General features: G+C 35.9%; 2 protein-coding genes across 2 annotated transcripts; both read right to left on the bottom strand.

Annotated features, from left to right (window-relative positions):
• Positions 1 to 5,708: 5,708 nt before the first annotated feature.
• LOC113047493 (coenzyme Q-binding protein COQ10 homolog, mitochondrial) lies at positions 5,709 to 8,416 on the bottom strand. The gene is made up of 5 exons (XM_026208886.1): positions 8,151 to 8,416; positions 7,156 to 7,308; positions 6,861 to 7,053; positions 6,512 to 6,613; positions 5,709 to 6,005 (listed from the first exon to the last, which is right to left on the bottom strand). Exons 1-5 carry the CDS (start codon positions 8,246 to 8,248, stop codon positions 5,835 to 5,837), a joined length of 717 nt encoding a protein of 238 aa, XP_026064671.1. The 5' UTR covers positions 8,249 to 8,416; the 3' UTR covers positions 5,709 to 5,834.
• Positions 8,417 to 12,654: 4,238 nt separating this feature from the next.
• LOC113047538 (estradiol 17-beta-dehydrogenase 1-like) lies at positions 12,655 to 14,378 on the bottom strand. The gene is given in 4 exon segments (XM_026208905.1): positions 12,655 to 12,882; positions 13,027 to 13,103; positions 13,803 to 13,999; positions 14,131 to 14,378. Coding segments are annotated over 4 exon segments (501 nt in total). The 5' UTR covers positions 14,228 to 14,378; the 3' UTR covers positions 12,655 to 12,752.

The following is a 14,378-nucleotide window of genomic DNA, read 5'->3' as shown; positions in this document are numbered from 1 at the left end:
ATCAAATTTTGCACAAAAAATGTTAAAATGTGTTAAGAATATTCTTCTTTATCGTCCCACTTTAGAAAAGGATGTTTCAGAAGTGGGACAGCAGGTTTTGACTAATGTGGGATAGTCTAATATGTAAAGTTATTCAATTGATAAAATGTGCATTAAATGCCATACATGTAAGTTTGTAAATTTTGTGGCTTATAATGCCACAATATTATTTGTTTTAAGATCCAGATTCACAGTTTAGCGACTAGAGGACAATGGGATCCTGGACCATGATGAGTCCATGACTGGCCAGGCCTGCTTATTTCGGTTATGAAGTGTTTTCACCATTAAAATTAGCTTAACACAAGCTTTTGAAAAAAAAAAGTTTAATATTAGAAGTTTATAGAAGTTTAATAACTGTTTTAAAGGCATTCCATGTTCGCCAAAATTTGGGATAACTTTTAGACGACCTTTCAGATTTATTTAATTACAAAAACTGTTATAAACTTATTTCATATTTCCTCTAAACCATGTGTTTTTTATGTATAAAAATAAATGTAATTATACAAGTAAACTTTTTATTATTATTATTATAACAGTAACCTCCGTTCAATTAGCTTATTAGACACAGTCAAGAAGCATGAATTAACAATCAAATTAAATCAATATCAAAACAATTCAACTTAACTACAGAGTACACAAAAGTGCCATTTAGTTATATTTACAGACTGTTTAATGCACCTCAGAGGTAGCATGAGAGCATTTAAATTCATAATTACAATTTTAAGTGATGAATGCTTTTAAATAAGTTATGATTATAGTCAATTTGTTCAAACAGCTGATTCATTCCGGAACAAAGAAAGTGACTTTTCAAAAAGATTCTTTCAGAAAGTATTATTATATACTGTATAATAAAACATAGGAATCCCTTTCATTTCCAAAATAACCTAACCAGTTGGATCTGGAACGTCCCCATCCTGAAAAAAAAAAATGTTCTTCATACAAATGGTTTAAAGAGTGAGATGTAAAGGTCATGATCATTAAACTTTTTTTTTTTTCTTTTTTTTTGTGAAGACCTGTATCTGAACTGTAAATCATGCTTTTTACAATCATTTTACATTTTACTGTTACTTTAAATACTGCCTTTCCCTGCTTACATTGTATTAATTTTATTTGTACAGGTCTTAAAAAAGGTTTTTAAAAAAATCTTAAATTTGTGTTTCAAAATCCTGCAGAATCCCTGATTGTGAAATCCATTGCTAGTAAACTGGGTTGTGTGCTGTATTATGCAAGGTGAGGAGAGAGTGAGACGTGCCGTCAGTGCATCTGTCCTTGTGTCACAAGATCAGGGTACACTATCTAAGGCTACGAGTGTGATGAGCACCCCGAGTCTACCCCAGGACAAGCTCAAAAGAAGATCAGATGTTGGCCACAGATAGAGATAATGAACCCTGGGGTTTGTATAAAGACACCTAGCTTGCTAACCGAGCTGTGTGTGTGAGAGGATGCTGAGGCACTGTGCCTACAAACATTATTTCATGTGTATGTAAAAATATGTCTTCGTTGGAAATCCGTAAAGCAGGTCACTACTTTATGTCTGAAATCTGTGTTTAAGTGTTTTACTTATGCCACATTAAAGGTAAGCATTAAAATGACAGATTTACAGGCTTCAAAATTCTGTTCGTGCACAAGTACTGATTAAGTTATCTTGAAAATAAATTGAAAGCATACACACAGAATATATGTGTATGACCTCCATATTAACTAAATAAGGCCTCTAAATTATCATGATCAAAACTTTTAGTGTAATTAAAAAACCTCAGGTTCCGATACACATTTCTTTTTGTTGTGTAACCTTTAATGGTTTTAATAAAGTAAAACTTAAATTTTTTGTAATATTTTAAGATGAAGACTGTAATGAGTCTACTATATTATTATAAAGATCTTATTTACATTACAAGCTATCAGAATTTCATTTGGTTATATAAATATCATAAACTGATAATGTTTTTCTCAGTTTGGGCCTCTGAATAAAACTGATGTTTTAAATAGTCCTTTATCATAATATATGAACCAAAAAACTTGATGTGTCAAATATGATACTCAACAAAAAACAAAAATGCAATCTTTAATGAATTAGTTTTAGTATATTGTCTAAATATTTAATAAATCAGATAAACTGATTTTGCTTACTATATCATCCATCATGGTTTACAGGGTTAAATTGAGACCTTGCAAATTTTGGCTATGGACAGGAATGATGACTCTAATCATTTAGCTTGTTTAGGACAGGTGTGACATTAGTTTTCTAGCAGATTAAGGGTGAAAGAAGGACTCGGAGTAACCCAAACCATATCAAGATACACAGAATATCCTAAATTTTTGACTTGTAGCTGAAAACAACCACCCTAATACACTATCAACAGCAACATGCTAACAACCATTTATAACACAATGTGGCATCATTGTTGTGAGGTTGCACAGGAAAGAACCTTACTTATTCTTCAGAAAGTGTAAAGCTCTGGTTTCGAGTAATAATGTTAACTTTACACAATCTGACAGAACTAGGTAAATAGAACAATGGCCACGCTGAACCAGTCACAAGCTACATGATCAGATATCATAACTGAATTACTCTGTAATCTGTGCCAGACAGAATCCTGAGATGCCACATGATATGAATCAAATATCAAAATAACAGGCTATACAGTATCTGTTTTGCATTCTGTGTGGCAGTATTATACATTTTTGGAATGGAATCTCTTCCATGACTTAAATAAAATTCGGAAAAATTAGAGATGTCGATTGATTTAACTTGTAATTAAGGAGTTTGCAGAGAACATAACATGAGCTAGGCTATAGTTGGAAATGCATTGTGTTTCAGTGTGACATTTGACAGAACAAAAACTGTCAATCTGGATCTTGTTGGAGACATTTTCTGTCAGGGTGTGTGTAAGAAAATCTCTTTAAAGAAAATATTCTCACTGCTGGTTTCTTAAGGAGGTGGTCTCAGCTAATTTGTGATTGGCCAACGTTAGAGAAAAAGGAAGCAATTGGCTGTTTAGACAGAAATGGGTGTCTCTCTGCTGGCAGCTTGTGGTTTATGTTAGGGATGCTGAAATCATGAGTTTCTTCGAACACCTTCAAGACTTCAAGCATTTCGAATGTGATACTGTGAGGCTCATTCATATAATGCAGATAAAACGTGTAAAATATTTGCTCTCATTGAAATGTATGAAGTGCAGTGTGTTTCAGATTATTTGCAAGACTAAAGAGTTAAAAAAAAAAAACAGGAAGTGTTTTATAACCTAGCTATTACGTCATATCCTGTGGATTTTGTATGATCAGAAAACATTGCATCCTATTGGTTGCAACATTTTAAAAAGAACACCAGATTATGGGTCAGGGTATGGTAAGAAAAACAGCTATAAAATAAACCTATGAAAGAAACCAACTGTGCTTCATGTGTTAAACCTCTTTGGGATTTTAAAGGGATGGTTCACCCAAAAATGAAAATTCTGTCATTCCATACCTTTAAGTCCTTTGTTCGTCTTCAGAACACAAATTAAGATATTTTGGATGAAATCTGAGAGCTTTCTGACCCTGCATAGACAGCAAGGGAACTGAAATATTCAAGGCCCAGAAATGTAGTAAGAAATTCATTAAATAGTCCATGTGACATCAGTGGTCCAACTGTAATTTTATGAAGCTACGAGAATACTTTTTGTGCGCAAAGAAAACAAAAATGACAACTTTATTCAACAATTTCTTCTCTTCCAGTCCTCGACACGTGTCCACCAGTGTTTGGAATAACGGCGTTTAAAAGAACGGCATTAGGTAACAATGTTATTTTTTCAGTAACGCGGTAATCTAACTAATTACTTTTCCTGTCGTTACAACGCCGTTAACATTACTGAACGTTAAATGCGGTGCGTTACTATGCATTGATTTAATAAACTATGCAATCCGAACGTACCCCTGGCTCACACAGCGAGTGAGCAGGTGGGTTAATGACGAGATAAGCGATTATGATTGGCTAAGGCAGAGTCATGTGTTTCATGGTAGCCAATCAAAGCCAGTGTTTTTACACACATGCCGGCACACGCGGCTGCGCCAGCGGCGCCAAACACACACACGCAACAGCTACACAGAGATTCACAGCAGAGATGGCGAGCAATCCGATGAAAAGTTGGCATTTTCAAGGTGGAGATATAAGCACTACTTCAAATTCATTGTGGTCAAAGGCAAGAACGTGCATGTGATGTGTACATATAATGTGTGACACACATCTACAAAGCTAGTGGCCAAAAACACTTTTCTTACAAAGATAATACTTGAAGTGCAGGATAAAACTCTTGCTGTCTGTTGACGGGCAATAAATATCAAAAGTTATATACCTGTCTGTTCTACTCATTTCAACTGACTTGTGAAAACTGCAAAAAAAAAAAAAAAAAGTAAAAATTCTCTGACATGTAGCAACTTTATTATTTTTTTTTTTTCAGTAACGGAAATAGTTACTTTCCCTGGTAACGAGTTACTTTTATTATAGATTAATTCAGTTACCAACTCAGTTACTTTTTGGAACAAGTAGTGAGTAACTATAACTAATTACTTTTTTAAAGTAACGTTCCCAACACTGGTGTCCACAAGAGTACCATGACGCATGCGTGTGCATTCTGGGCATTAAAAGTTCTTGGATTTCGTCAGTAATATCTTAATTTGTGTTCTAAAGATGAACAAAGGTCTTATGGAATTGGAAAGACATGAGGGTAAGTAATTAATGACAGAATTTTTGGGTGAACTAACCCTTTAGGTTTTTGGAGTGTCTATTTACACTTAGTGCAAATAGCCTGCCTTGTTGGCTGAAGCTATGTACACTAACTCCGCCCACCAACGTGTGACTAGTCAACACTGCAAAAGACAACCAACCATCATCTGTTCCAGTTGCGCAGATGGCAAATCGTTTGGCGTACTCATTTTGACCCGATTGACCTATTGAAATTTTGCCAAACTTTTTTCTCTCTTTTCAAATTTCAAATCACATCAGAAAAAAAAATGAAGAATATAATCAAAAAGTTGAAAATAAAGTATTGGGTAGGGTTATGATAGGTGTAGGGAGGGTTTTATTGTCCCAATAAGGTGGCATTCATTTTATAATTTTAATAATTACAATTTACACTCAGTAAGTTCATATTGTATACTGTTTTACAATGTACTACAATACTAAGGTGCAGAAAATTGCCACTACTTACAATAAGTAGTAACATTTTTAACAAATTGTAAATATAATCTATACTGTAGCTATTTACACTTAGTGCAAATAGCCGCTGCCTTAAGTTTTATTCTTTTATCCCTTTGTTATAACCCAATTTTTTTTTCTTTTTTTCTTAATAAGGATTAAACTTTAGATGTGTGGTTCTGACAACATATAAAATCATGAGGAAAAAAAGTTTTAAGAAAATATATTATTGTTTTATTACAAGTCTGGACAAAGTGCACTCAATAATAATTTAGAGATGATTATTTTCCCTTTTGTCAAGTGTGTGAATATAATGATCATAAATATGAAAAAGCATTCATCCTTAAATATTTTTACTGCAATCATCTTCCTCTTTCACTCCACAGGTATTATATAAATTACACACACACACACACACACACACACACACACACACACTGATTTCAATAAATTATATCTCTGGTTTAAATAAATATACTTCTCAAATGTGTTCTTTTTTTTCCAGCAGGCCTTTTTTTCCTGTGCTGGCCTATCCCACAGACTGGATTAACAAAGAGGATCTGTTCTTCTCCAGAACATTTTAACAATGTATGTGGTTATGTATCTCCTTGTATCCGTTTTAACAAGGTTCTCGGGTTGCTCTTCTGAATGATGTCTTCTGTCGATGAACACCTGTGGCGTAAAGTTTGGTTGCTCGTGTCTCAAAAGCATTGACCATCTGTTTGACCACCTCATCAAAAAATACTGTCACTAATTGTGAGTGGAGCAGAGATTTGAACTCGAATGACACCTAGAAAGGGGATACACAGTTATGGGTAAAATTAGCATATATTTTAACCCACAAGTTAATTTATTTATGTGCTGTATGATTAAAAAAAAAAAGATTTGATGCTAAAGTTCAGTTGAGGGTTTTTTTTCTAATTAACAAAAGGCTTTTTTTCAACATTTGTTTATGTTTTAGTCATCTTCTTCTTTTTTTAAATCACTGTGGCCTTCAATCTCCCATATCTCCCAGATATCCTAATCTAATGACGTTTAGGTCATACAGTTCCCTCCAGTAATGGAATGGTTTTTATGCCTGTCTTCATTACTGGCTATTTAAAGAGAACCGGAAGGGCAAATCACAGGTGGTAAAAATAGGCACTAATTTGGTCTAATACCTCTGCTCACTTTGAACAGGAATTATGGGATTAAAGCACCAAAGAGGAAGAACATGAGTAATAGAAGTGTCAATCTGATGAATGTAGACTGTAAAAGGGTGTGCGTGTCTCTGTATTTGCCAGCTGCACTACTTACAAAGAACTCCACATTGCAGGATTCGGCCTGGCCCCCAGCTCCAGGAGTGAATCGCCACAATGTCTCGAGGTGATTGAAGAGCGTCCCGTCTGTACACACCGCCTGAAACACAAGAACATACTTCAGACAGAAGGCCACTGACAGCTTACTTGGCCAGTTTGTAAACTGATCCTGTGATGCATAGACATGCTGTAGTCTTAGCACAAACATCAGATTTACCCACGTTAAATCAATACCATTTAATCTACATAAATCTACTTCCAAATCACAACCTCTTTTTGTTAAAACAAGAATAATGCCTTCGTAGAAAAACCGTTTTCTAATTTCTTGATAGTTTTTTTAGACTCACTCGGACTTGGTGGTTCGGGATGACTGTGATCTCAGAGGTGTAGTGTTCGACAAATGGGGGGAACCCGATTTCAAGCTGAGCTCGCATGTCCCCATTTCGCCCCTTCGTCACCTTTGACCTCTTGCACCAAGGCACAAACTGCTGGTACTGGTCCACATTGGCAACAATGCTGTACATCTGCTCAGGTGAGTAACTGGTGGGAAAATCAACTTGTGTTAACAAAGATATTGCTAAAAGAGAATCAACTTCAAAAATCAATATTTTTTTGTGTTATGTAACAGCGATTTGTACATACGCAATGCTCCGGCTCTCCGAGTACTCCATTCTCCGCGCTATGAGGGGGGCTGATAAGTTAATGAAGCTCCGGCTGGGCACCATCTGAGAAGATGCTGAAGGAGGACGTAAGCTCACTCGTCGTGTAGCTAAGATGCCACATGAGCTTAAATGTCTTAAAAAAAAAAAAAGGAAACATAAGTTTTTAATCACCTGACCAAAGGAGAATACTATAGGTTACAGCCACACTCTTGTCATATGTCTGTAAAGGGTCGCATCATTCAACTTGTTGACAGATTTGTTTACAACAAATGTGAAAAAACGATGTGAAGCAGTGTTTTTGGAAATTTCCATGTTGACCTGGTAAAATGACGTACTTTCTAGTAAATAGCAAAGAGCAGCCGATCAATTACAGGTAAACCCGTTTCACCGCTGTATGGCCCACGGCCAGAAGCGCGCGGCCGCGCACTGGCACTGCGTTATTCAAATAAGGCACGCGCTTCGCTTTCCTTCCAGAAAGAAAAATCATTAAAATCTTTCAAAAAAACTAAATTAATTTACTGGATTAAAGCTTTATGTTATAGTTACGTTACAGCTACCTTTGTCGATATTTGACAGAAATACAAGGCTATATTTTTTTCTTCTGGTGCTCACAGTAACTCTTTCAGTTTCTCCGTCTCGTGACTTCTCACCCCTCTGTGTCCTGTGAGCTATTTAACACTAGAAATTCCCACACAGTTAACAACTACCTAGTCTCTCAGTTCAACAGGTTTTTTCACCACTGCAACCATTTGACATAAACACTGAACGCATATTTATTTACAGTCGTTGAACTAAACTGTAAAAGAAACTTAAAGCACCAGGCTGTTTTCTGAACTAACATTCGTCATTTGGTGGTTTGTTCAGGTAAAATAGCCTAAATTACTGAATTATATATAATGATTTATAAACAGTTCTCTCTCTTTTTTATGTTTTATGGATGGCGAGTATTGTACAGGCTGAGTGATGCGCTTTTACCTGATGGTGCAGTTGGAGTTTCTCCTCATAACCTCGCACGACTGTCTTTCTGACATCTCCAGAGCCCGGAGGAGAAGCGAAGTGGCCTTCTTTGCCATTTGTGCTATTCGAAAGGTTGTAAAATCACTCCAGCTTTTCCGTGAATGGAATGGTATCTGTGTCGATGGCCGTATTAACCGGCGGCTCCGCTGTTAGCGCCCGATGGTGGAGTCGCTCTTCTGTTACGAGCAGAGCTGGAGAGTGACGCTGTGAGGGGAGGAGCTAACAGGTACTTATTCACCTTCAGGGGGTTCACTGTGGCGCGTCATTGACTGTGGAACAAGGACAAAAATGCGCTTTAGGGCAGTGACTCTCACCCCACCCTACCTTTGTTCACAACAAATATTAAAGGCCCCATTGTTTTTTTTTTAATGATTTAGAAGATAAGACTTAAATATGAGGATTAGCCAATTTTAAAGTTTAGTAGAAAAAAATTTATATATAAAAAATAATAATAATAACAACTATGGAGATAAGACGAACACACTTTTAAACTCATATATCCAGGTTTTTCAAGACCATGGTGTGAACCAGTTGCTGAAGGAGTGAATAAAATAAAAAAACATCTCACATCCGAGAAGCCGTTTCACTCTGGATATATGCCACAATAGTGAAGAAAAGGCAATAGCATTTAATATGACTTTAAATCATTATTTTAAGTCACCCTGAGCCCCCCACAGATGATTTCTGGGGCCTCCTGATTATAAGAACCACTGCTTTAGTGTGCACAGAGAGCCAATATTGCATCCTAAAACCAAAGTTTTTGCTTCCTTTTTTTCTTAAGAAAAAATATACCGTAAAATACATTTAATGAATGATGTAATGTGGTTTGTAACTATCAGGTAAAATACTTTCTTTGGACCATGTGGGTACATGTACTGTACATAACATCAAGAAGTTTACAAAGGTTACTCTATTTAAGGTGAACAAATGGGCCTCCAGGTGTAAAAAGACAAAATATGAAATATATGAGATATATACATATATTAGTGCTGTCAATCGATTAAAAAAAATTAACTAATTAATCGCACAATTTTTAAAAATTAATCGCGATTAATCGCGATTAATCGCAATTAAAAGACTGAAACTTTTTGGATATGTAAATGTAAAATGTAAATAATTAATGTAAACTCAAGACAAATAAACTATTTAAATTCAAAATATGATTGTTTATTGGAATTTTTGTTTAACTTGTAACACAGATTTTCTCATGTAAACAACATACCTGCAATAAACCATCAATATCCTCCAAATTAACTGTTGGCTTGAAAGCCATATTTATTACAGAAATAAAAGCACAGGCATGTAAGTACCATTTGAATTTCAAAACAATCAATGCCAATAAAAAACAAAAATGATTTCTGTTATGTTGAATTCTAAGTGGACTGCAAAAAAATTCCAAAGTATAGTCATTGCCAGTGCTTTAAGTGGGCCGGTACGCACCAGTACTCAGTACCGTCACTTCCAAATATAGCTCTTGAGCGTACTGCCACCTCTCCGTGCGCCCAGAACGTGCTTGTAGCGTACCGGTACGCTCATTTGGACATCTGTTTTAATAGAGGTTTTAATCTTTTACCTGCACTGCCGATTTTCAGAGCGCCCTTCACAATGCAAGCTTCCTAATTCATCCCACCCAGAGCAGAAACTACATTACCCATTCACCCTTAAGTTATACAAGTGAATAGCGCACGTGTCGCTTTTCCCACTGTTAAGTGTCAACAACTCAACGTGGCCGGAGAAGGTGTGTGAAACTCGTTGTGAGTTATACTAAAGCAAAATCTTGAGTATTTATTGTCTGATAAACATTAAAAACTGTCTGCGGAGGTTGAGTCGTCATGCAGCCCCCGCTGGCTGTTCATTGGCTGCAGCATCTTTTTTCTAAGTTCTAAAAAAATCCCGTAGACGGCAAGGCACAAATTTAGATATTCATTTATCTAATTAATCTATAGCCTATGCACAAAGACAATATGATCTTTTTGTCCCCTTTTTGTTTTAAAGCTTGATGAAGAGAGAGAGCGCAAGTTGCTGCAGCTGAGGAGGACAGTGATGCACGCGTACAGGAGTGATTGACAGTTCGCGGCACTGTGTACAAAAAATACTCCGCTACACAATTATTTCCTTATTTTCGTTTAAGCTTATTAACGTTAGCGTTACAGAAAGGTCTGATTTACGCACTGTTACAGTCATTGTTTTTTTTTTTTTTTTTTTAAACAATGACATTTGAGTTCATGATTTTAATGTTGCTGTTTCTTGTGGCAGATTGAAGAGTAATCCGGCAGAGTTTTATACTGAAACTTTCCGTCTAAAAGTCCTTCCTTGGTCTTATCCATATTTCTTTGCACGTTGAACACACATAGGCCACAACTGGAAATAAAAAAAAAAACTGCAACCGCGTTAATTGCGTTATTTTTTTTTAACGCGTTAAATATTTCAAATTAATCGAATGCGTTAACGCGCTAATTTTGACAGCACTAACATATAGGCTATATATGACTTTTTACACCTGGATTATATATATATATATATATATATATATATGTGTGTGTGTGTGTGTGTGTGTGTGTGTGTGTGTGTGTGTGTTATTTAAAAAAAAACAATTAATTTTTTTTTGATTTGGTATCAAATTATAAAACAAAATGTACTATTTATTATTTATTAATATTAATCTGTTTATTAATAGATTATGTAAAATAATTGTTTTCTGCACTATTATTTCAAGAATTTCAGACTCTCAGATTTCATTCTTTCTTTCTTTCTTTCTTGAAGAGGAGGAAACGTCAGGAGGAGAGGAATCATGTGCTTCTGTTTGAGCCTGACTCAACATGTCATTAACCCATAAAGAGGAACAGGAATAAACCAGATAAGGCAGAGTCAGTAAGTGACTGCCGTGATTGGCTGCTAGAAATAAGGTAACGCCACAGATGAGCTTAAATGTTAACTTTTCATTCAGTACAGGACTGCAAAGTGCAACTAATTGCTGTTGTGTAATAACTGGAACATCAACCATGACGTTGCAAGAACAGGCTTGATGCAGAAAATGTGGGCTCTTACATTCGGATCAAAGTCCACAGGTTCAGGTGATTTGGCGCTGCTGTACACATGGCAAACACGTATATAGTCAATGATGCACCTGTACTTTTATTACCTGCATTTAATATTCTTCACACTAAGAAAAAATATATATTTTAAGAACTATTAACTAAAAGGTTCTTTGGGGAACCAAAAATGGGTTTTCTATGGCATTGCTTCTAAAAAACAAATCTTTCTTGAACCTTTATTTTTAAAAGTAAAGAACAAAGGCAGCTGCTAAAATGGCCCAGTTATAATTGTTTCAGAGTCAGTCTTACTTTCTTACAAGGACAAGACAGTTGATTGTGTTCTGTTGGTTATTGAAACTAGATATATTATAACTTTAAACAAAAGTGTCGACCCTTTAATATAATTTAAACCCATGAAGTAGTACCACATGCACCGCAATGGCTGATCCTTGCATCAAGTGGCTTAAGTTGGTTATGTGACTGTCTCACCAAAACTGATCTCTTGTGTTAGATCTAATCCTCTTTAACAGTCCCTGATCAGAGTCCTCCACCTAGTCCCGACAGTGTCAGAATACGCAAATCACTACGTCAGCGTGTGTATTTTATTGCACCTATCAATGAACAATCTCTGCTGTCTTCTGGGAACTGTAATGTAGTGTGATATGACAGGACAAAACAATTTTTTTGCAAAGTATTACATAACTGACTTAGGTTGGGTTAAGCAGCTATTTCTTGTTGTGTGTATATATAGGCCATAGACCTCTAAAAACCAGAACGAAGGTGTAAGGCAGCTGTGAACCTGTGATGTGCTGGTCATCAGTGACGTTTGCATATGATCCAGATCACTGTGTCCTTGAATGAAACGCTCACAAAATAGAGCACAATAATGACCTTGCACAGACTTGGTATGCTCTTCTCTCACTGTTTCCTCTGCTCATGGGTAGCAGGGCTCTCTGTTAGTGTAATATCTGAGAAATGGAGTCTGAGCTTCAAATGCCATATACACCTAACAGTAAAGACAAGAGCGGGAGGAGCACGGTAACACAGTTATTGTAATATGAGTAGTATCTTTTAAACTTTCACACTTATAACAACATGCCACTCTTCTTTCCAATTCTTCCCAGTTAAAAATAAAAACAATATTAAAATTAAATCTAAAAACACAAATCTCTCATTGACGAAAAAATAAAGAAATCCAGATGCACAAAATTAGAGTGATTACGACTCACAAATGTTGTTAATAAAATGAAATAACAAAATGAAGAATAACATAGCCATTCATTAAATGTGTGATATAGTGAAAATGACCTTTTTTTGCTCTGCCAATTGTTTTAAGATTCATTAAAATATTATTTTAAATTATAAAACAATTCAACTCAAATCAATAGCTCATATCTGTTTATCTATTTGGCTCTGAATCAAGCCCTGATCGCCCTGTCAGGGTTTGACTTCCTGAATCAGACGTTCACTCAGAGGCTGATGTTAGCAGCTGTATGATGTCCTCTGTGTCCTGAGCTGCGTTCTTCTACACAGCCTGACAGTGCTGCAGGTACTGATCATACAGGCTGCGCGTGTGCGCCTCGACGCTGGGATCAGTTCTCTTCAGGTTCATCAGGAAGTCTGTGATGACTGGACTGCATTCAATCAGGCTCACACTGCAGCATGGGAGGTGTGTAATGTTTAGATGGATTTAGGATAGTGTAGGGGTACCTGAGCAATATATCTGAGGATCATTTTGGAACATTTAATAGGGAAAAGGATTCTATTTGGTCATGTATGAAGTTGTGCACATAATACACTGGATCCTGAAGTGCTGAAGTAGTATAGCCAGGCTCTCACAAGCACCCTCTACTGCACATTTGCTAGCACAGTAGACCTCCTGAGTTTCAGACTGAGAACATTTATATATTTCTTATTATTTCTTTATTCAAACTGTTTGTTTTTCTTATTGCAAGCAGTCTTACAAAATTTACTGAGATTTACGCTTTAAAACAAGGGGGGGAACTATTTGCCAAGATTGTAAAAAATATTATCTTAAAATACGTTTTTTTTTTTTTTTTTTACTTTAAATAAAATTAATTATAATAATAATTGTAAACTTATTTTGTAGTTGTGTTTCATACATACATTTATCTTATTTTACGGACCTTGTCTCCTTTGGTTTGCTAGGCTGGGATTTAAAAGACAATTCATATTGTATTAAAGGGATGCTCCACCCAAAAATTAAAATTTGATTGTCTATGGGACAGTCACAAGCCTCCACATTTTCATCCAAAATATCTTAAATTGTGTTCCAAAGACAAACAAAGCTTTTACAGGTTTGCTGTGACATAGGGGGTAAGTGATTAATGTCAAAGTTTTCAGTTTGGGGTGGAGTAACCCTAGTAATATTATTGATTCATCTGCACTGACAATATCTGATAAGGAAAAAAATAATCATTTGAATTAAGCTGGATAATGACACAAACCCTATATTACTGACACTTATCAAACTGAACTAAATCAACAATGAACAGAAATTAAGCTAAATAGAGTAAAATGAATTGCTTAGCTGCATGTGTTTTGTGAGAGAAACATCTCTCCCTCACTAACTCTGTAGTCCTCCCGTACTGCATGTCAGAAGGATGCGTCCATGTCTCTTTCTCTTCATGTCTGGTAGGAAAGTCTGTATGGTGCAGAGGGTGCCCAGCAGATTGACATCCAGGATTGCATGTATAATTTCCAGTGAGTGGACTTCCAGAGGACCCAGCAGACCTACACCTGCATTACAAACTAACACCAAGATAGTGGGAGGGAATCAATGAAATAATTGATCCCTTAAAACAGGGGTTTATAAATATATATATCATAATTTAGCAGTGAATTTAAAGGATGGCTTTTCATTTGGGCTTTCTTTCTCTTACCTAATATGTCAATTCTGACCTGGGTAACATTTCTCTTAGCATCAAGTATAGACTGCCGGTCTGTCACATACATCTGTGCAGGGCCGTGCACAGACATTTTGAGGGGCAGTGGGCCAAACCAAAAGATGGGCACTAGGGGGTGGGTGCTTGTTAATACAAATTATCCAGTTGTTACAAATATACAATTAACAGAGAAGACAGCACACTCTGTAATAATTCCAGACTTTATTAAAGATGATATGATAAGA

This window comes from Carassius auratus, chromosome 3 (genome assembly GCF_003368295.1).
Source record: "Carassius auratus strain Wakin chromosome 3, ASM336829v1, whole genome shotgun sequence".
NCBI lineage: Eukaryota > Metazoa > Chordata > Actinopteri > Cypriniformes > Cyprinidae > Carassius > Carassius auratus.
Note: the sequence above shows the minus strand (reverse complement) of the source record. Positions and strands in the feature narration are given on the sequence as shown.

Coding starts and splice junctions, on each gene's coding strand:
- LOC113047493 (XM_026208886.1), bottom strand. CDS start 8,248: ATGGCAAAGAAGGCCACTTCGCTTCTCCTCCGGGCTCTGGAGATGTCA. Junction 6,614..6,860: donor TCCCGAACCACCAAGTCCGA/GTGAGTCTAAAA, acceptor CTTGTGTTTCAG/GCGGTGTGTACAGACGGGAC. Junction 6,006..6,511: donor CCTGCAATGTGGAGTTCTTT/GTAAGTAGTGCA, acceptor TCCCCTTTCTAG/GTGTCATTCGAGTTCAAATC.